This window comes from Macrosteles quadrilineatus, unplaced genomic scaffold, assembly GCF_028750875.1.
Source record: "Macrosteles quadrilineatus isolate MER2022 unplaced genomic scaffold, UCM_ALF_1.0 Scaffold_2__2_contigs__length_208266976, whole genome shotgun sequence".
NCBI classification, from domain to species: Eukaryota; Metazoa; Arthropoda; class Insecta; order Hemiptera; family Cicadellidae; genus Macrosteles; species Macrosteles quadrilineatus.
The window spans coordinates 153,100,258-153,123,214 of NW_026542595.1; the positions used below are offsets into that span (position 1 = coordinate 153,100,258).

The following is a 22,957-nucleotide window of genomic DNA, read 5'->3' on the forward strand; positions in this document are numbered from 1 at the left end:
TTTTGCAGGGCACAACTGACAGCTAAAAAACAGTTCCAAGCAAAAATTGGGAAACAGTGGGAGGACTTCCAAACAAACCAACATAAAATGTCAGAAAATCTGTTGGCAACTCAAGGAAGAGTGCAAGAAATTGTGTTCAATGCTGATACTTGTCAAAAACTACCTTCGGCAATCAAGGAGCTGGATGTTCTATGGGAAGCTCACAACACCACCAGAACTGCCAAGGATGGTTTGGCTGCAGAAGGAAAATCTCTCATGGCTGAAGATGAGTCCAATGTCAACACAATACAAATCATCCTCGCTTCAATTGATGCCAACTGGGATAAGGTCAATGAAATAGTGAAAAACAATAGAGCACTGCTATCGAACATTGTGTCTTCTTTACAAAAGTTTAATCAAGCCAAAGATAAGCTTTACAACGCTATCAAATCCGCGGAAACCAAACCAAAACCAGAAGAAGAGAATGTCAACGACTTGACTCAAGCGACTATAGCATATGAAAAATGCAAGAAATCATTGGATACTCTGAAGAAAGCCAAATCTTCTTTAGATCAGATGGACACCAAGGCTGCAGATATTGCTAAACAAGTGAAGAAGCTTGAATCTTTTGACTTGAGAGACATCAATAATCAAGTGGAGAGTGCTCACAATGATTGGAAGAAAGCTCAAGATGATGTTAGTAAGCAATTGCAATCTGCAGAAGCTGAAATGGTTATTTGGAAACACATCGATGAGGCCAAAAATGACTTGCTGCAATGGATCGGTGAAACAAATGCTGCGCTAACTGATGCTGCTGAAAATGTTGCTGATAGTGAGATGGGTAAGACTCGACTTGCGGCTTATAAAAATGATCTACCAGCAAAACTTACTTTGAGTGCAAACATCAAAACAAAAACTGCTCAGCTGATAAAGATTCATGGTGGAAAATCCATCCCTACTTTGGAATCGCTCGACAAGTTGTTAGAGGAAGAGTTCAATGACCTTGCTGAGCTTGCAAAGAAACTTGAAGATATTACAAACACTTTGGGAGAGAGTGAGAAAGCTGTGAAAGATAAAATTAAAGTTGCCGGAGACAAAGTGGGACAAATTCGAGAGAAGCTTATGAAATGTGACAATTTGACTGGAGAAAATAACAAAATTTTACAAAGACTAAAAACATGCCAAGGGTTGAAATCAGAATTAAAATCCTTGAAATCTGATGTAGATACTATTAATAGCTCTGTGGACAGTTTAAAAAGTAACTATCCATCGTTTATCGATTCTCCTATTGTAAAAGAAACTAACAGCTTGAACAAAAGATATTCTGGTGTAACCACTCATGCAGATAAAGTGGAAAAAACTCTTCTAACATTCCTTGTAAAGTATCACAAAGAAAAGTTGTCAGCTTTACAGAGAGGCATAGCGACCTACAAAGAAAAAGTATTATGGTGCCGACCAGAACCAGGTAGTGATAGGTACAATCTAGAAGCAAAGATAGTGTCCCTACAAGATCTTGAGGCAGGAATAAATGATTGTGAACAGAAGAAAAAGGATCTTGATGCCTCCTTTGATATGCTAATGAAAATTGAAGACGATGTTAATATTCAAGAGTTAAAAGAAGAAAGAGAGCAATTAGAAAAAGATCTTGCAGCATTGAAAGCTAGTTATACTGAGACAAAGAATACATTAGACAGTAGTTTGGATCTGTGGCAAAACTATGATGTGAAATCTGAAAACTTTTCATCTTGGCTAAAAGATATAGAGGCACAAGTAAGAACAGAAGGCAGCTCACAGACAGATCTATCAGTTGTTCCTGTCAAAGTGAAAGAAATGGTAACATTTAGAGGTGACATAGAGAAGAAAGAACCTGAGCTCAAAGAAGTTGAAAAACTAGGTAATTTGATGATGAAGCAATGCCCTGAATCCAGAGTTGGTCACTTTGTTGGTCAGTTGGCAACAAGATATCAGGCTGTCAGGAAGTTTGCTGATGGATTCATAGAAAAACTTCAGACACTTGACAAAAATCATGGGCTTTACAACAACGCCATTAAGAAATCAGAGACCTGGTTAGAAGAAGCCAATTCAAAGCTCACAAACTTTGATGAGGCGATCAAAGCTGGTGCCAAACCCTCTCTTTATCAAGAAAAATTGGATGAGTTGAAGGTTTTCACAGAGCATAGAGAGGCAGGACAGGTTCTGCTGAATAAGGCAGTGGAGCAAGGAGAAGCTTTATTCCCTGATATAACACCAGCCAACAGAGATACTGTAAGAGCGCAACTGCGTAGCTTGCGTGATTCCTCAGAAACTCTCATTGACAAAGCCAATGCCATCACAAAGAAGATTGAAGGTTTGCTGATGCAACGGTCTTCCTTTGATGACAGCTACAGCCAAGTAACACAGTGGCTCTCAGATGTTGATAAAAAAATTGGCGAAAAACATGAGTTGAAGTCTACTCTGCCAGACAAAAAAATAACCCTGCATAACTACAGGACTCTAGCACAGGATATTAACTCCCATCAAGCCATTTTCAAACAATTAAAAGAAAAAATTGCTGCTCTTTCTGATTCAGAAGCAAGTGGAAAGTTTGATGACATCATGAGTAAATATGAAAAAGTATTGAAAAAAGTGGATGACAGAGTGTCTCTTTCTGAAAAACATGTGGTTGATCACGAAGCTTATGTTCAAGCACTTGAAAAATTCAGAGATTTTATGAATATACTTGTTGCTGAAGAAGCAAAGTCTGAAAAAGACGGAACTAATGCTCAGTTGGGAATTTTGGAAGATTTACTCCTTCAGAAGGAAGAAGGTGACAAACTTCTCAGCGACTGTGATGGGAGGTTAAAAGCTGTTGTACAACAGACTTCTAAACCTGGTCATGCCTTTTTGATTGGCGAGCTTGAAGAGCAAAAGAACAACTGGAATTCATTTATCAACAGGTGTAATGAAAATTTGAACAAGCTGAGACAATTGTGCAGCAGATGGACACAGTTTGAAGAGAAACTTGAAGAAATTAATGCTTGGTTGAAACAAAAAGAAAGCCAAGTAAAAGACCAGAGCCTAAGAAGTACACAGGAAGCCAAGCAGCAGCATTTAGATCGACTGCGAAATCTAGAAGAAGAAATCATTAAAAAATCTGACGACTTTTCTGCCCTGCATTCTGAAGTCACTGATGCTGGTGGTGAATTAGTTGAAAAAGTATCAAAGATTACAACTAGATACCAAACATTGCGGAACCAAACAAAGGTGAGATATGAAGTGGATATTATTTAATTTATTACGTTGATTTGATAACTATTAAATAATGATTCAAACTATACAGGTAAAAGACTGCTTACTTAATTCTAAAAACAATGTAAAATCTGCCGTGTTGAATTACAAAAATGTTATGGTTAGCTACAAGTGCTATTTTGTGTTTATATAACAATAACAACTTGAATCATGACAACCTACTAATTTCTAGTTGGCTGGTTTGATCCTGGTAAAAGCCAGTAGCCTTTTAATGTTGCAAAATTGAACCTAGCTTGCCTCAATCATTGGGTTTTTAACAAATGATCCTGGCTAAATAAACTGCTAGTATAACAACAAAGCTACTCAAGGCATCTCATCCATCGTAATCAATTTTATTTTTAATTTTGTTGCACACTTAGCCTTTTTCCAATGCTTCCTCAAAAACATTGTGCTGTTTCTATAACTAAACGGATATTTGATATATCTTGTAAAACTTGCATGTAAATTTGTCTTGAATAGGGTTTCTTGTATTTTGTTCCTCATACAACAAATCCTACAACCATAAGAAAGTATTTAACATTTACATTGTGTGGTAGGAGGCTGTGTCCCGGTATGATCAGTTTGTCAAGGAACATGCAGCTTTCAACAGCAGCAACGCAGAGTTCCAACAGTGGCTCGGTGAAAGACAAGCGGAGGTGAAACAACACAGCGAGATTGTCGGGGACCTGGCAGTGCTGCAGGTAGCTCAAGTGTAGAGTAGAATACTTTTATTATGGTTGTGGTGTTATATTCAAACATGTAATCTTTTATTCCAGTTATATCCTACATCGGCCTCTTAATCTTCTCCTATCCCTCTAGCATTACTCTGCCTGCTGTCGCCGCACTTCACTCTTTTTCCTCATCCCTTTATAACTCAACCATACACCCATTGTAAAACTTTCTCCTAGTTTTTTTCCCTCCAATACCATCAATTGAGTTTTTCTAGGGATAGGCCCTACTCTCTTCTCACATTATTTTACAAGTCCAAACAATAACATCGTCTGAACTTAGTTAATTTTTTATACAAACTTAGAGATAGCCATAGCAGCTATCTGTGGCTCTGTGTGAAAAGGCCCTAAGCCTGACATGTTCTTTAGACACAACTGTTAATTAATAGCCCATACAGCCAATGGCAACTAAGGGACCTACTGTTAATAGTGGAGGAATCCGAACCACAGTTTTGCAATGTAATTAACGAATCGGTTAAATTATAAGGATAACACTGCTGATAGTACTCACTAGTGTTGACGTTAATCAACATCAGGGAGTATTGCATCCACAGTGCTTGCCTATAAATATCCACAATTTGTGACTTCCAAGTAGCTGGATTAACAGGACGATGCCACTGTCCCAGTCCAACTTTGCTACTTTTATCTTTTTTTTTGCTCGTATCTACGCCAGTGGCATTTTTGTAATGAGGTAATTTCAAACACTTTTAAGGGAAAGCGGTCCAAACCCATTAAAGTTTTGTGGATGTGCCGGGGATTGAACCCGTCCCTCCCGCACCGAAGTCCGAGATGCTAACCACAAGGCTAACAACACAACCCTTCTTAGAATCTTAGATCAGACTTAATAGTGATAGTGGTTAGCAGTTGAAATTGTGTCCCTGAATCAAATTTATAGTCTTAGAATTGGATGGATCACTTCCTCTTTGCACTCTCATGTAGATAAAAACTGTACATTTTCAAGACTTTAAAAAAATACATTCATTCCATTCGAAGTTTTATCTAGACTAATACTGTGGAATTTACTAACCCTTAACTGCGCTTTGTTCCAGGAGAGGCAGAAGAAGCTGAGAGAGTTGGCGGATGTAAAGTCTCGTGAGAGCGCAGTATTTGACGGTCTTATGGAGAAAGGAGAGAAACTCTACGCCCACACTTCCCCTGACGGACGAGAAATCATACGGCAACAACTCAGGTAGGCGGATAACCCCTATAAAGATAATCTAGAGTTATTGTTAGTATTTCTTAAATATTTTTCTTTGATTCTAAACTTTCAGTGATGCTAGGTTTTGTTTTTACGTAACTAAGGGTCACATGTGTGTAGGTATGGTAGTTAAACAATATTATAGGCCTACTCTTGAACAGTATTGCTGAGTGGGTGTATTATTTTCAATTTCAAATTAGTTCAGCAACTCATTACTGTGGTGAAAAATGTTACATTTATCAGGACTAGTAGATTTGTTGTTTTGTCTACTAAAATAGCTGTGAGGCGAGCAGTTATTAGTTTTATGTGCTGACTTTGCAATGAGAATGTTACTGGTTCAAACCTGAGAAAACCCTTATGGTTTGATACAGGACCCAAGTATTTTTATTATTGGGCTTACATTACAAAATAATTATCCTCAGTAAAAAATCAAAATAAACAACTGATCAGGGTAATTTGGGTAAGGTGACAACAGAAAAACAGTAGTCTTGGCTTACAAAGACCCATTAAAAACTCATTGGGTTTTTATGGAGATGACTACTCCTCCTTAGGGACATTCACTAAAATATATTATTGTTCATTTTTTTAAACATAGATTATTTTGCACTTTAGTTCTGCCTGACGCTATTTGAGCCTGTATTCTTTATTTACTCCAATAATACTTTACACCTGATGCCCAGGACACTGAGGACGTTGTGGGATGGGTTCTCTGAGGAGTTGCAGGCTGGCACTCTCCGTCTAGACCAATGTCTGCTGCAGTTTGCTGAGTTCACCTTGGCCCAGGAGCAGCTCACTAAGTGGCTCAAGGGTGTGGAGAAGGCGATGCAACAACACACCGAACTCAAGGGTACCTTGCAGGAGAAGAGGGCTCAACTGCAGGTACATATATAGTAGGCTACAGTTAATTGCTCTGGAGACATTTTTGGATTTCGTGCATGTTAGAGAATAGGAGTACATTTTTATGCACCATGTTTTGACGTTTTAATTACTGTGAAAATCGAAAGACACACCTTTTCCACAGTGAGAACTGAGAAGTAATCAGAGTAAAAAATAAGGTTTCCTGTGTTGCTTTTGAATTGAAACCAAAAGCTGTAATTTACCATCTGCTGTAATGTAAAACTTCTCCTACTACAGACCCAGAACTTAACCAACTGGTTTGGAAAATGGAGCATAATCTTGCTGTAGTTGAAACTTGTTCCAGCCACAACTCACGTCACATTAAAGTTTTGTTTGTCAATTCCGATGATTCAGAGCCCAATCCATCATGAAGTCAGAGTGAGTCGGATGATTAACACTTCCAGTGTAGCAGTTTGGGTAGAAATATGGACTCCTTTCTGATTTTGGGAGAGTGTTTTCCATGCACTCAATAAAATATCTCTCAAAGTCTAAATTAAGCGTTTCCAGTCTAGAAATTTGACAACTTCTCCATAAAATATGTTGTGGAAAAATTGATAAGTTAGTTGTATTAAACAATGTTAACTTAACCTTGTACCTCTTTAATGCACCCCTAGGACACTTTAAACGGAAATTTAAACATCATCATCTGATTTCTTCATCCCTTTCTTCAAGCCTCTCTTTCTTTCAGAACTTAAGTAGCAGCATTGACTACTATACTGAAGCAGACATCCCATCTATATGGATCAGCTGACGTAAATTTTGAATTTCAAAAGAATATATAAAAGTGAACCAGTCACAGAATGCGCTAGTGTCTAAAATACTATTATCTCTACCATATTTTTTGTTGCTTACATAGTTTATGGGTCAGAACAGTTGCTGTAGCTCAGAATAAGTCATTCATCAGTTTGACTTTGAAAAAAAGTTTGTGTATCCAACATAAATCAGTAATTTACACAATCTAGTAACTCACATTAACAACTACGATTTTGATTTAAAAACTGGCGACGACCTTAACATGGGGATCGTAAGTTTAGTTGTATTAATAGTCAAAGGTAGTCCCCCCATTCAACGACTTATATATTTCTTCAAAATGAAAGATAATCATTCTAAAAATAATTTTTTTTAAATTTTCTGACATGGTTCTTGTTGTAGAATCACAAGATAATGCATCAGGAGATCACGTCACACCAGCAACTGGTAGAGTCAGTCTGTGATAAGGCACAGCAACTGGTTGACCAGACACAAGACAAGAGTCTTAACATCTATCTGCAGAGCATCAAACAGTTGTTCCAGAACATTGTGTCCAAGTCACAAGATCTGTTGGACAGGTAAGAGTTATCATATGTTCTTTGTGTAACAAAAAGGTTTGCAAAGGATGCAATGGCCATTGTGGCCGCTAATGGCATTTGACCATCTTTAATCTCAGACAAGGTGGTTTTGGTTGTAGACAGGACCTGATTAAGGGTCTAGTCGCCAGTAGGCTGACATTTTTTCGCGCCCCCCCCCTCCACCCTACAACTACCACTCCCCTCTGCCACCACTTTCAAAATTTCAAAGTATATGTTCAATACTAATACCTAATTCAAAATATTAAAAATGGCCAAAGATACTACTATTACTTTACTACTATTCAGTTTATTTAAAAACAAAAGAAAACTGATCATAAATTAATGCATGGTTTGATTAGGAACTTTTAAAACTGCAAATCTTGACTTTGAGATAATATTTTAAATTTAAGAGCTAAACAATATGTCATAGTCATAGGCACTATTAATTCTGGTTGAGTATTGATACAGAAGGTACAGACTTTGTTTAAAACAAAGTTCACGGTACGGCCTTATAAAGCTTCATTCGTACTAGGGTGGCACCGCACGGACGGGCAGCCGTCACGGAATTATTTAATATTGAACATATGGTGGAAAATGCCGGCCGTCCCAGGGACGCCGGCAACGGACAACCTGCGATTTTTCACCTTATGTTCAATGTTAGACAAATGTCATGTCGGCCGCCCGTCCGTGTCGTGCTGCACTTAAATATAGTAACAAATCGGTTGTTCAAGGAATGTAAAACTTTTTGATTTACATTTTATTAAACATGATTGTATTAAATCAAAAGTAGACATAACCTAAAATATCAAAAAACCGAACGATAATATACGTACTTTCTAAATTAACTCTGTTAATCACCTGGCCTAAATCAATTTTATTAGGGCCTTTAGATAGGGCTTTTACGCCCCCGGTCCCAACTTTAAGTCTTAGCTGTCTGGCGCCCCCCTTAAACACTTGGCTGACTGAAAAAAAAATGAAATGAAAAATCATTTATTTATACAGGCAACGTTAGGGCCACATGGCCCTTTCTTACACTTAACCTGTACTTTAAAACATAATATAAATATTTTAACATAATCAGCTTATACAATAAAACAAAACAGAAATCTACCAAAACTCAGATACAGAAACTTTTATCAAAAATCAGTAAATTTAAAAAATACTTACACACACACACTCACTCACACAAACATACAAGTCAGCGACCGCCATGCGCACAGGCCCCTACGACAAACCTACCATGGCCATACGTTCAAAATAGAGATTTTTTAGCGCTGCCACAAACCGGGAACGACTATCGAGGGATTTAACAGCTAAAGGAAGATCGTTCCAAAGACGGCAAGCAGTTACAATAAACGCTCTGTCGTAAACTGCGGTCCTATGGTGAGGCATACGCAAAGTTAATGATGCATGGCGTGAGTATCTGACACTTTCTTCAGCTACAAACCTAAAATCATCTACAAAATATTTTGGAAAATTGTTTTTAATATTGAATAGGTTAGCGAAAGAATTTTGATTGATCTCAGGTCACATAGCTTTAATAACTTAGAATGAATGTAGAAAGGTGTGATGCGCTCACTGCGTCTTAGATCATAAATGAATCTTAGGCAGTAGTTCTGAGCGCGTTGGAGAGCATCAGCGAGGTTTACAGTCATGTCATTGATCACAGAGCTGCAGTAAGTGAAGTGGGGAAAAACAAGTGATTTAACCAGGTGTAACTTTATGTGCAAAGGCAAGAAATTCTGTAACTTTTTAAGTGAGTGGATTGATGCAAACACCTTTTTACGGATGTCTACTACCGCATCGCCCCAAGTAAGTGTCGAGTTGATAGTAAGCCCTAAGTTTTTGACCTTGTCATTGTAAAGCAAATCTGTTCCATTTATAGTTATTGGATTCGTCGTCAGAAAGTCAATAGAGTTCCATAAACGTGGATGACAAATTATGATCGGTTTAGTTTTTTCGTGGTTAAGTCTGAGTCCGTGTTTGTTAGTCCAAGTAATGATTTTCTCAATATCTTCGTTCACTCTCAGAACACTTTCGTTGATCTGTTTGGGTGAAAAATGTGTATAAATCTGTAAGTCGTCAGCATACATGTGGTATTTACAGTGTGTGAGGACTGAGCTCAAGTCATTTATGTATAGTACGAACAACAGAGGACCAAGGATGGACCCCTGAGGTACACCACTAGTAACTGTCTCCCAGTCAGATCGTAAGTCATCAACCTCAACACACTGCCGCCTGTCTGACAGATAGGATCCCAGCCAGTCCAATACACCATTTGAAAACCCTATGGCCCTTAGATTTTCCAAAAGGAGCTTATGATTTACACAGTCAAAGGCTTTAGAAAAATCAAATAGGGTAAGAATCGTACCCTGCCGATGTTCCATTGCTAGTCTAATGTCGTCCGTCACACGTAGGAGTGCTGTTTCTGTACTGTGAGCTGCTCGAAAGCCAGACTGTGAGTTGCATAAGATATTGTTTTCAGTCAGAAACTCAGTGATTTGGCAGTGCACGATTCTTTCAAGGCCTTTAGATAATGCGGGCAATATACTGATCGGCCTGAAATCCTGGCAAGAAGCAGGTGCTGGAATCTTATTTAAGGGACGAATTAGGGCAGACTTCCAAGAAATCGGGAATATGCTTTGCCTTAGAGATGTGTTGAAAATGCAGGTGATAGTGGGGAGTATAGCAAAGAGAATGTCCTTAATGAAGCGAATTGGAATGCCATCAGATCCAATAGCATTACTGCGAATACGTCGAATAGATTTCAGAACATCAGACTGCAGTACAGGTTTGAAAGTGAACTTGGGGTATCCTAATTCTTGTACAGGGGAGTTTCTTTACTCCGTTATATAACTTTCAACTTGTTGTTGATTGATGCTTTGACCAAAGGAAGAGAAGAAAGAGTTTAATTCATTCAGAGGAATATTGACTCTCTGTGCTTCAGGTTGTTTCCCAAGCCCAAGACTTTTTACGTTACGCCATAAAACTCTAGATGGTTGGTTATTGTTTTCAAAAAGCATACGAATATGTCGTAATTTTGAATTCCGCAAAAGTTGTTTAACTCTATTTCGAAAATAACGATACTGTTCCATTTCTTCTTGATTCCGGGAACGTTTTGCTCTCCTGGAAAGACAGTCGCGCTCAGCCATCAAGCTACGTATTTCAGGGGTAATCCAAGGCACTGGTTGTTTTTTGGTCAAACGTTTTGAAACAATTGGAACATGTTTGTCAAACAGATTTATAATTTTGCTGTTTAGTTCATTTAACATTTCATCAAGAGATTGAGAATTTTCTATTAAGTGCCATGGTGTTTTCTGAATATCTGACATAAACTCAACTTCATTCATATTCTTAAAATCCCTATATTTTATAAATTTAGTCTTGGGTTTAGGTGCCTTAACTGAATACACACAAAATATGAGATCATGCTTGGATACTGCTGGAACTGGAAGCTGCCCATGATGTACAATGTCTACAACATCTGATACTACGATTAAGTCAAGAAGAGTTTCAGACTCGGCTGCATGATGTGTAGGGTCAAGTGGGAGTATGTTAAAGTTACATGAGTCGAACAATGTAGTCAGTTGTCTGTATTCATAGTTTTCATTGGTTGAAAGAAGGTTAATATTGAAGTCCCCCATGATCAAGACATGACTGTATCCAAACAAACAATTTAAGAGAGCGTTTTCAAAATCCAATAGATTGCCTGCTCTAGGTGGACGATAACATACACATAACAGAAAATTCTCAGCCCCAGATAGGCTAACTTCAATAATTAAAAATTCCGGTTTTGCCGAGTACTCAGAGTTTGAGCAATTTACCAGTTTAAATTTGATTCCCTCCCTGATATAAACTGCAACACCGCCACCCTGCTTGCCAGTTCTGTCATTGCGCTGCAGAATATAACCAGGGAGGTTCACTTCCTGTGATGGAATACTTGGCTTCAACCACGACTCAGAAACTGCGATTAAATCAAAATCTTTGTATCTGAAAATCTCCTTCACCTCATCAATGTGCGCACGTAACGACTGAGCGTTGATGTGCGCCGCCTTTAGATGCTTGGGGAAAGGAGATAAGGAGTGAGAGAGATAGTCGGCGGTAGACAGTGGGTGCTGAGGGAGGGGCGAGGGGGGAGTGATAAGCCGGCCGGCGTGACGAGCACTAGGAGGACGTGGACTCGCTATCCCGGGTCCACGGGTCGCAGCGCCACGGCAGGCACATCGCAGGCGCGCACACACACCGCGATCACTGACACATTCACACACACACACACATACACTTACTAAAAGTAAAAACAGACAACATAGTTTAAATTACAGAATTTTTTACACGTGCAACAATTTTGGCTCCTAAAAACAATGGTGATGAAGTTGTTGAAATATTAAATTAGGTATACTATCCAAAATGTGAGTAAATAGAGCAGTATAATTAATATGTACATAACGAAATAATATATGATTCTTCTTTAGTTTAACTAAACTTAATCGAACACTTATAAAAATACAATAGTTTTCATGTTTATTTAAACAGATAAGACACAAAATAAATACTGAAATTAAAAATAATTACAATTAAACTAAATAAATGATTTGATGTAACATAAATAAAGTACTGCATGGTAATTACTTTCCTCAAACATAAATTAACTGATAAAAATATACATACACATACACATGCATAACACGCATACATACACACACAAAATACATACATACATACACATAATATACATACATATTGTTATGATTTGTTTGGATACCAAAAACTAATTTAACGTTCTCAATATAATATCTTAGTGCATTTTAAAAAATACTATTGTTCATCATAATGGTAGAACCAGCCTATAGCATAAATAAAAATAAAATGTTATGAAACTAAAACATTCCTCTACTGAGATAAAAGTTTTAAACATAAAAATACCAGAATAAAAACATTTTAAAGCTGGGGAAATTGCATTTTAAAACATTTCGTTACCACGGGATGAAAAAAAATATATTATAATTTCAAAAATAAAATAAAAATTAATAAATATATAAATAATGTTATTCAGATTATCTCATAAATACCAGTCAAGGCTAAATAAATAATGTTCTTATCTGGGTGAGCTGGTTGAGCTGGTTGTAGTGGGAATTAGCACCTCAGCCGGCAGGTCTTCTATGCGCGTTGCCACATTCTTCTTGCCATTTTTGACCCACAGCACCCTGCCGTCAAGCGTCCAGACGTTCTTGGCGCCGTACTTCGTCGCAACTTTCCGGTACAGCTCCAGGCGACGATGCGTAAGATCCTCTCTTATGGTGATGGATGTTCCTTTAAGTTTCTTCATTAAGTTAAAAACTGACTGCCTCGTTCTGTAGTTGTTGAAACGAACAATAATCGGTCGTTGTTGGGCCAACTCGCCAGGCTCCAACTCCCGTTGTCGTCCAACACGATGTGACCGTGAAATTGCGTCCTTTGGCAAGTCAATTCCTAGTTTTTCCCGGCATAGTTGCACCACCAATGCATCGGTATCTTCGTCTGGAGTCTCTTCTACGCCGAAAACACGGATATTTTCCCGTCGCTGGTACTGCTCAAGCTCGTCAGTTCTGTCTTCAAGTCTGACGTTGACCTCCTTCAGCTTGCCTCGTAATTTATCAACCTCGTCTTGTAGTTGGAATATAGCCTCGTTAAATGTAGCCAGCGCCGCCTCCACTGCTACTCGCACGGCCTTCTCCACTGCCGTCTGTATTGCGGCGAGTAGCGCTGCGTCGACGTTATCGTAACATGCGTAACGTACGTTTAGGACTGGCGCCCTAGGCTCCAGCCTAATTAGCCTAACGGGTAATCAGGCCCTGGTTGTAGAAATATTTGAGAGAAGCTAAGTACGAAAACAAAAATCTTAAAGAAAAAAAAAACTTACCTTGTTACTAGCAGCCAGTATGTTCTTTTTGAGATTTTCATCGTTCTTTGTTACTGTTCTTATTTGAGAGGAATTAGAGGTAGAACCTAGTAATTTCAATTTCATAAAATTATCTAATCATTTGAATCTTTGTATGGTTCAAACATATCTAGAGAAATGAGTTTGTAATTAGTTTGTTAATCGCTGATACCTTTTGACAGTTACAGAACCTTCCCAAAATTAGAATCCACAATACATTTATTTTGAATAAAATCAGGATGTATTTGATGTTTTAATTTTGATCAAATGTATTACAAAATGTCTTGAGTCTATTTGGTCTTTTAACTGTTCAATTCAATTTTTATCCATGAAATATCTTTATAAGATCCTTATGGGAAGAAGTATCCTATGGTTAAGCAATGATAGTAGATAGCAATCAAAATCTTAATTCTAGTGTAAATAAAATCTAAATTAACGTGGTTATCTAAATAAACGAGCCATTTATTCAATAGCAAACATTTTGACAGCTCAACCTTTAAAAGTATACATTCAATAGTCAATACATTTTGTACAGCCTTGAAGAGAACGTTGACAGACATGCCAAGTTCAGCACTGGATGTGACAATCTACGAGACTGGCTGGCGAGTGAGAAAGAGAAACTAGAAGAGTGTGATGATGGAACAGGAGAAAAGGCTGATGTCAAGCAGCGACTGGAGGCTATAAAGGTGGGTGCAATTTTATTTCTTTTCAAAAATACCTCATTGGTTAGCCACTATGGGCTACTGAGCTTTTTGCTGGCTAAAAGACTGTGAAGGACTGTACTACAATACTACTACAAGAGTTCATTGACATTTATGAGAGTCGATAGATTGCTTCGAAACTGTCATAGTTTAAGCAACATTTAAAAAAGTTACTCCTGTTCGTGTGTGTCAAATACATATGCCTGTTTCAGACATTGAGAGGCAACGAATCTGAAGGCAACAAAAAGCTGACTGAGCTACAAAGTCTATTCTCAGTCCTCAGCAATACAACTACAAAGAAAGGCATTGCTTTACTGGAGAAAGAATTGAAAAAGCTACAAGACGGACTGAAACAACATTCCTCTCAACTTGGTAACTGAACAGCCCTCTAATAAAAATAAGCTTAAGTTTCAGATGCTGTTTGGATTGTGTTTAGCAGGGAAATATCACCTTTTAAAAATAACAAGTCTTTGAAGTAAGAAGTAACACTTTAAAATAATGCTACTTTGTGACTCAATTATGTTCAGTAGCTACAAATGTGTTGGAAAGGTAATAATGTTGGAGAGTAAATGGTTTTTGATTATTTTGCAGTACTTTAATCACTTTTTTTTTACTTAACCATCACACCAGAGCTGTGTGTTTATTGATTATAGGGCCCCTTCACACGAGGCCACTGGTGGCTGCCACCAGTTACCGGCCGGCAACTGACAAGCCAATCTCCAAAATGCCACTTTAGGATTAGTTGATAAAATGCTGACGAGCAATAACAGGGTGTCCACCGACCAGGAAAACCGGGAATTATGTGTGAATTTTGTATTTAACCGGGAATTTTTTGCCGCGATCACGCAGGACGACCATGACGTATCCGTGACCGCGGGAGACGACGATGACGTTCCCGGTGACCGCGGAAGACGACGATGATATTTCCGTGACCGCCTGTGACGACGATGACGTTTCCGTGACTTTGGGAGACGAAGATGACGTTTTCGTGACCGTGGGAGACGACAATGGGGTTTCCGTGACCGCGGGAGACGACAATGTTGTTTCCGTGACCGCGGGAGACAATGACGACGTTTCCGTGACCGCGGGAGACAACGTTGGCATTGTGCAATTTTTGTCAATTCTGCATTATTATTTCTGTAGGCCACTTAGAAAACAACCCGTTACTCCAAAATTATACAATATGAAAGTACATAAAGTGATAAGTTTTTATTTTTCGATTATTTAATCAGTTATTTATAAACATTGAACACTTGTGTCAGGCAATTTTACAGCAATCATATTTTTTTCCTTACTGAGAATGCTCTTTCTCATAACTAAAATAGCGAGCTGTGTTAGCGCTAAAATAGCATTTTGAGAGTTGGCGCAAAACACGTTGGAAATTTTAGTATGAAATGTACGACCTGAACTACCTGGAATTTTTTTTTTACTCATGAATTACTCATGAATTTTTTCTGGTTGGCCTGGTGGATACCCTGAATAAACATCTCCTTCTTCTTGGATTACTTTTTAAATTTTCACTTTTCAATCCTTAAAATTAGATGCACAGTATTAATTTCCTCTTGTTTAATCCCTATTTCAATTCTTCTTTCTCTTTTGCCTCAACTTCTTCTTATTTTTCTTCTGCCTGCTGATTTTTTTCTAAACAAACAAATAAACAGTTCAACAATAGAAAAACACCCCACAACTAGCACAGGTGCATTTGTATCCGCGCTTGAACTAACGGTTTACTCCATAACAGTTTATGCCCGCTCTTACCCGGTGTCGGCCACTAGTGGCTTTGTCTGAAGGCTCCCATTTAATTCAATGTCCCAAGACCAGTTGCCGTCATTGCGATTGCTGGGTAGCAGTTGCGCAAGGAGGCACTGCTCTGCCACTGTGTCCTGGCGGGAAATTGCAGTGGCCGCATCTGTAAGCCCCCATTAAAAAGAAAGTGTCTATAAGTATTTTCATTTTTTAATCTTTTATATTTGAGTAAACACAAGCTTTATTTACCCTCAGATTCTGTGGAAGCGAGACTAAATGGCGTACTTGATCAATGGGCTGAGTTTGAGACACAGCTAGACGCTCACACCAAGTGGTTCCGAGCGACAGAAGTGGCGTTCCGCGACCAACAGCTAGCGGCTACGCTGGAACAGAAAGAACAACAGCTGGCCTCGTTCCGAGACAAACGCAAGCTGATTGCTGACAAGGAGGCGGAGATTGATATGTTTGTAGACAAGTCCAACGCTCTTCTGCACACTAGTGGAGCCGACAAGATCAAGACACTGATATCTCAGATTAACAACAGGTATGTGGACGAATGATTTGTATTTTATTTAGATAAGTAAAAAATACCAATTAGATCAAATTAGAAGAGGGTGGATTCTGATTGTTGATTCCAGAAAACCATTCTGCTGCTATGTTTACTGTGTTATTTGCCTCAAGCTCAAGAGATTCTAAATCTCTGCTGTCTGTAAGCAAAGTCGTGTCATCAGCATAATGATATGTGTTACATTTGAGACTGGATAGAAGGCCATTTATTGAGATTGGGAAAAGCAGAGTGCCCAAGACTGTGCCTCTTTCGCATTCTTTCTCCCAGACATAATATATTCCATTTGGAGGAATAATAAGAATCTATATATTAATAGGCAAGCATGTTTCTTTAAAACCTTTTTTCTCAGCTCGTGTGCATCGTAGGGAAAATCTACGCATACCGTTAGAAAGCTATTTTCCTATAGGTGTGCAGAATCCCTTTATAAATTTAAATAGGCTCAAAGATAAGCACAAAAAATGAGTTTAAAGATTTGAAAAAATTAACATGGATCTTATGCGTTGCCATGCTGGTGATGAAATAACAACGAAATATAAACAGGAAATCAAAACAAATGGAAGAAACTCCAATCACATGTTTTATTTACAGTGTGGGGTGAAAATAGAGAAGTGAGTACATTACATATTTTTGGTCGAGTTTCGACCACTGGACGACCTCTCGTAATAAATAATTAGGCTACTCCAATAAATTTGGTTGTATTTGTTAATAGTTAATTTACTTTTTTTGATGCTGTTTCTTTTAATTGTATATTTTTTTACTTTAATAATGAAAATATAAATGTCTAGAAAACATTCTCTGGAATGTTTTTGGCCCTATGACTATTTGAAAGGACATTCAAATATGCTAGACTATAGAGTTTGTTGTGATGATTCCATTTTTTCCCAGATACCAGCTGCTACATGTGCTCAGCAAGGAGGTGATCAATAGATGGCAAGGTCTAATGGACGACCACAAGACGTACAGAGAAAAACTGGACGAGACCATGGCTTGGCTGCAACCACTGGAGGCTCAACTGGAGAATCTGCGAGGAGAACCTTCTCCAGACGCTGTGGCAAAGTGCGTAATTTGATAATAATTACACCTGTACCTCAATAATACTACAACGCTTTTACAGTTCCTAATTGTGAAGTCTATGGACTTCCTATGCTAAGAGTTTTTTGAAAGTGTTTTGACTATACTACGTTTTGGGAGGTAAGGAACCCCCTCTAGTTTTCAAGTAACAAACTACTAAATCTATATCTACTTAAATACTCTATTCAACTTAACTTGCCTAAAGTCTTTTTGTCCAACAGTGATTACATACTATATACCTAATCCAAGACACAAAAAAACAGGATGAAACTAAAACCAAAGCTTAACATAACTATACTCATCAGTCCAAAGCCTCTAAAATGTGGAAATAAACCACAACACACTCTAACATGCCACACGGACCAAACTAATTAGCACAAGGGGTTTCCAGGTGGCATTGATCTGGGAGGTGGGGGGGACCTTCTCTAGACTAGGGGCACATTTTGGCTGCTGATTTTGACTTGACACAAACAAGAGGAGTTTACTTACCTCCCGAAACGTAGTGTGGACTAAACACTTGGCATAGGAAAAGTTCATAAACTAAAATTAAAATACAACCAAGCTAGAGAATAGTCCATTAAATGGGACCTTCAATAGCACGAGCAGTCCACAAAACCTGAGGGAAAGTTTGTAGGGAAAGTTTCAAGGTCTTACATTTGAGATTTACTGTAGTAGTTTAAGGTTTGTTATAATTCAGGATTTTGAATAGTAGAATGAAGAGAATAGCAGCTAGCTTAGCTTTGAAAAAGTTCTGGTGAGCCATAGAACAACTAGAAGACACGCAAAACACAATATTTCTTCGTGTTGTCACATGACAAACTCCCCAGGGGACGAAATATTGTGTGTTTTGTTTTGCGTCTCTTCTGTGTTCTCTACTACCTGAATTTCTTCTAAGGTAAGCTAGCTGCTATTCTCTTTATTCTACAATTCAAAATCCTGGTCTAAAGTCTTTCCTTGAAGAAAACTGAACTTTTTATTGTTTTAGATAGTTGAAGTAACATTACTGTTTGTAATCAAGCATAACTTACGCTCAAGTTCTATAATTTGGTTTGTGCCAGAAATCAAAATTCAAACTTTCAATCTCTTTAATGGTTACAGACAATAGCCTGACTATATAGTCAAATGATAATTTGTTAAGATCCTTAACCATTTTTAAATATTTTTATTGATGGCAAGAAGAGCAATCAAACTTTTTCGCGTTCATAAACGAGAATTACAACTTTGATGTTGTATCAAAACATTCAAAACCCTTGTCTTATTGCCTTATCACCCCTCTGTTGATCTGTTTTTGATCTTTATAAAACTATAAAAGCTGTTGATGACTTTTCTGATGTTGGTAATAAATTAATAGCCCAAAACATAGCAGTTCAGGACTGTTTATGCTCAAAATCAAATCAGTAACAGTCAAAATTATAATTCTAGCCAACCAATTGATTGATATATTCTTGGCTTTACAAATTTTCAAATAATTTGAACATAGTTGGTAATTGGTGGCAAGCATTATAACACTTGATGCTAAGTCTTATTAAATATTCTTAGCTTTAAAGCCTTTCAAATAATTTTCAAATTGTTGGTAACTAACTGTTGTCGCAATGTCTGATGACAGGCTGCAGTCTCTTGTTTCTGAGACAGAGCAGGCACCTCACCGTCTCACCTCACTGACCACGGCTGGCGAGAGACTCTACCCTGACACTGCTGCAGCTGGACGAGAGATCATCCGTCAGCAACTGCGGGAGATAAGAGACAGGTAGGCATACGTCAAAAATATAGTAGTATTTTTCATCCTTAAAAGTTTTTGTAGTCAAACTAAGATCAGAGTGATTACTGCAGATTTGTGCCATAATGACTTGTGAATTCCAGTTTTCATGTTGTTTTGGAATCTAAAAACAGAAGAAACTGATCCTCAGGAAAGAAAGTATCTGAAACATTAAAGAGTTCTAACAAACTCTCTGCTAAGGCTAGAAATGCATAAAATTGAACTTATACAAAGAACTGATTTACAATTGATTGAAAGAACTGAGGGTACAAAATCCTAATAGAAAATAACAAACATTAGAAAATTAAGGAAGGGAGCAAGCTAGTCTATTAGTAGAGTGTAGGAATTCAGTCCTCAGTGTTCCGGGTTTAAATCTTGCCGATTACTATCGGGTATGATCTAAGTGGCAACCCTTTAGATCCAGCCTGAAGTGTGAGAAACGGTTCAGAGGTAGAGCCTACGTTTTATGACATGAAGGTGGGACAAATGACGAACACAATGGACTTATCCAATAACTTATTTACTCACATGAAGACAGGATAAAATATATTTTGAAATGTCCCCAAAACTAGTTTTTCACTAATTGTGATGGAATATTTTTGCAATCCATCAAATAACATAAAATTACTATTACCCGAAATTAAATTCAAACAATAGTTGCTTGTACATGATATTAAAATGCCCAAATTTATTTGACAGATGCGACGCTCTAAGTGAAGGTGTAAAGGAACAGTTGAAGATTCAGGACGCCAAGGCGACACAGTGGTCAAGCTACCAGGAGACACTGCAGGCTATGCTGTCCTGGCTAGAGGGTGTGGAGAAGAGTTTGGACCAGGACACTCTTGCAGCGCTGACTGCTCCTCAGGAGATCAGGGCGAAGCTCATAAAATACAAGGTCAGAGTCTGAGCATTGAATACAGTACACTATGTTTGTAAGGCCTAATGCTCCAAACTGTGAATGAAATAAGCAACAATTCAATCATTCAATTAAGGGGTGAGTACTAATTAGCACCAGTCATTACCACCATTGCTGTATTCATAGTGTTCACAATTTTCCTCTGTAAGTATTCATCCGATTGCAAAATTTCAAGCGCTCTATTGTTAACTTTGTGTACATAAATGATTCAAAATTTCCAATATTTTCATCCTGAAGAATGTTAGTTGCTCACAAGTTTTTGAGGACTGATGCTGCAATCTAGCCAAACTGTGTTCACCAAATCTTTTTCTTAAACACAGGTTGTTTTGTTAAAATAGTACCCCTGATAGCTGGCTCTCTAGTAAGTGATAATTTTAAAGTCACTGATAGTGACAAAGCTCACAGTAAGATCTCTTTTCGGTAGAAAAGCATTTGATAATAGGTCTGAAAAATGTTTGGACAAACATTATAATAGTAACTACATCACATAATAATAACTGCCGTACTTATAAACAAGCTTTTCTTGTAACGTAAAGATTATTCATATTCCTAATACATTTTAGTGTTTTCCAATAAAAATGTTGTAATATAAAGTAACTCTGTTGACTATGAAATTTTGTGTCTTCAGACGTCTCTTCAAGAAGTCCTGTCACACAAGCGCATCCTAGAAATGTTGAGTGAGAAAGCGTCTGCGCTAGACTCTGGCGCAGGTGCAGGAGAGTTGGCAACAGTGCAGGGTATTAGCGAGCGCTACGAACAGCTCGTGGATCGTCTGCTGAGGACCATCACCCAGCTGGAGGACTCCCTGGACGTGTTTCAACAGTTCACAGAACTCACCAAGACACACCAAGACATTCAAAAACAGCTGTGGGACCGGCTGTCTTCCTACACTGGTAAATCTGATTATAAGTATTGTATGGCTTTTATAAATAGCCAATATCGGTAATTTTATAAACTAAGATAATTTGTTACTAGTTTGAATACATACTTCTCGGCGTTTCTAAGCCATGAACAAAATACTTTCACAATGAAAAGATTGACAGATGGATTGGAAATATGGATAAGAATAGTAACACAAAGTACCAGGCAAAGAGTAAGTGGTATGTTTGTTACTTCAAGGTTAGTTTTGTTTAAGAAATAGCTCTAGGCTAGGGTTGTGATTTTTAGGGTAAATTGAGAGTAGCTTACAGAAGTAGATCATCTAAAGTAACTCTAATTATTTTTAGAATCCCACCTGAATGAAACGTTCACACTGGCATGAGGAAAACCATAATACACAAAAATTATATTAGGCTGTACTAGCTGTTACCTACGGACTTCAACCCGTTTGACTTAATAAGTATGTAATAGAACTATTTATTGTTGAAGTTAAGCAGGAATAAATCAAACAGAATACAGTAATACAAACAAACAATCACACCTGAGGTAATAAATTAAAAGAATAACATACAAATAAGTACAGCTGAGGTATTTTTTTACATTAGGTATATGGAACGTGGAACATTTCGTTTGGAAAGGAATTACGACCTTAAAGTGCAATTTATGAAATAATAGATAGTTTTGTGCAAGGTTTCTTGTCGTGACGTACATTTTTTAGCGAATTTCCCTATAGGGAAGTAGCTATTACCGTAGGTGGCACGGTAAGACCTAGACCCGGGACCGATTTACTTTTTCATTTTGATGTCCCCAGAGGCCAAAAACACTATTCGTTCAAATTTTTATATATGTATATATATATATATATCTAATATATAAAATTCTCGTGTCACAGTGTTTGTCTGCAAACTCCTCCGGAACGACTTCACCGATCGTTATGAAATTTGGTGTGTAAATTCTGTAGGTATGCGAATCGGACGTAAACTATTTCCCGTTTCGAAATTCTTAAAAGGGCTCCGCCCCAGTGGCTCTGGAGTTTCCCATGTTAACCTTATGAGAAATGGAATTAATGAATCTTAACAGCTGTTTCAATTAAACAAGTTGGTTCTGTTCTATGATGTTCAATAGCATTAAAGTTACAAGGATTACCAACAGGGTGCAGCACTATTATTTCTTTTACATTTATGACAACAGCTAATTTGCAACCAAAAGGTGAGTGAGCGTAGCGAACGAACTTCAACCTGGAGGCGAGTTAGCGTAGCGAACGAGCTAACCTGAAGGCAAGTGAGCGCAGCGAACGAGCTCCAACCTAAAGGTGAGTGAGCGTAGCGAACGAGCTCCAACCCAAAGGTGAGTGAGCGTAGCGAACGAACTTCAACCAGGACGTGATTGAGCGATGCGAACGAGATCATCTTGAAAATTAAACGTAACGGTACTTTCTTTCCATCGGTCTGTCTTAGGGGAAACCTATAACTTAGGCGATACGAAGTTCGCCGGGTCAGCTAGTATACTTATATATATATATATACTTATATATATATATATACGTCCGTGAACGCGATAACTTGAGTAATTTTTGTCCGATTTTGATGAAATTTGGTTTAAAGTTGTAAAGCGGGATAAACTTGAATGAGTTGTCGATCCAGCACGATCGGACAATGGGAACGGGGCTTTACAGGGGGTTTTATGGGGTAAAAATTGGGTTTTCTCACTTTTGACCCTCAAAACACAAAATTTCCCAATTTCTCTTCAGACCTTTTTAAAGAGCTTAAAAAAACAAATAATTTAGTATGTAAAAGTATTTTTGTTCGATTATTAGTAACGGAGAAAATAAAAAAAAATTGTAAATTTAAAATTCCCATGTTATTCTTATGGAGAATATTGTCAAATGTTGTAGTTTGCTTGTTTATGAATATATTTTGATCAAACTTGGCAAATTTATTTATCTTGTACTAAGCTATCAATATTTTACTCAAAAACACACTTTATTAGTTTCCTTGTAGCAGCAA

At 37.8% G+C, this 22,957-nt stretch overlaps 1 protein-coding gene across 1 annotated transcript in view; it reads left to right on the forward strand.

The window, feature by feature from the left end:
- The window catches only part of LOC128986734 (muscle-specific protein 300 kDa), a 183,790-nt gene that overhangs the window by 65,854 nt on the left and 94,979 nt on the right, over window positions 1–22,957 (forward strand). Inside the window, exons 37-48 of the mRNA XM_054407239.1 lie at window positions 9–3,222; window positions 3,804–3,947; window positions 5,024–5,163; window positions 5,853–6,051; window positions 7,222–7,397; window positions 13,850–14,000; window positions 14,228–14,387; window positions 16,017–16,305; window positions 17,215–17,385; window positions 19,007–19,147; window positions 19,856–20,051; window positions 20,701–20,965. Of these exons, the coding sequence (XP_054263214.1) occupies window positions 9–3,222; window positions 3,804–3,947; window positions 5,024–5,163; window positions 5,853–6,051; window positions 7,222–7,397; window positions 13,850–14,000; window positions 14,228–14,387; window positions 16,017–16,305; window positions 17,215–17,385; window positions 19,007–19,147; window positions 19,856–20,051; window positions 20,701–20,965 (5,246 nt within the window). The remainder of the gene's footprint in view (window positions 1–8; window positions 3,223–3,803; window positions 3,948–5,023; window positions 5,164–5,852; window positions 6,052–7,221; window positions 7,398–13,849; window positions 14,001–14,227; window positions 14,388–16,016; window positions 16,306–17,214; window positions 17,386–19,006; window positions 19,148–19,855; window positions 20,052–20,700; window positions 20,966–22,957) is intronic.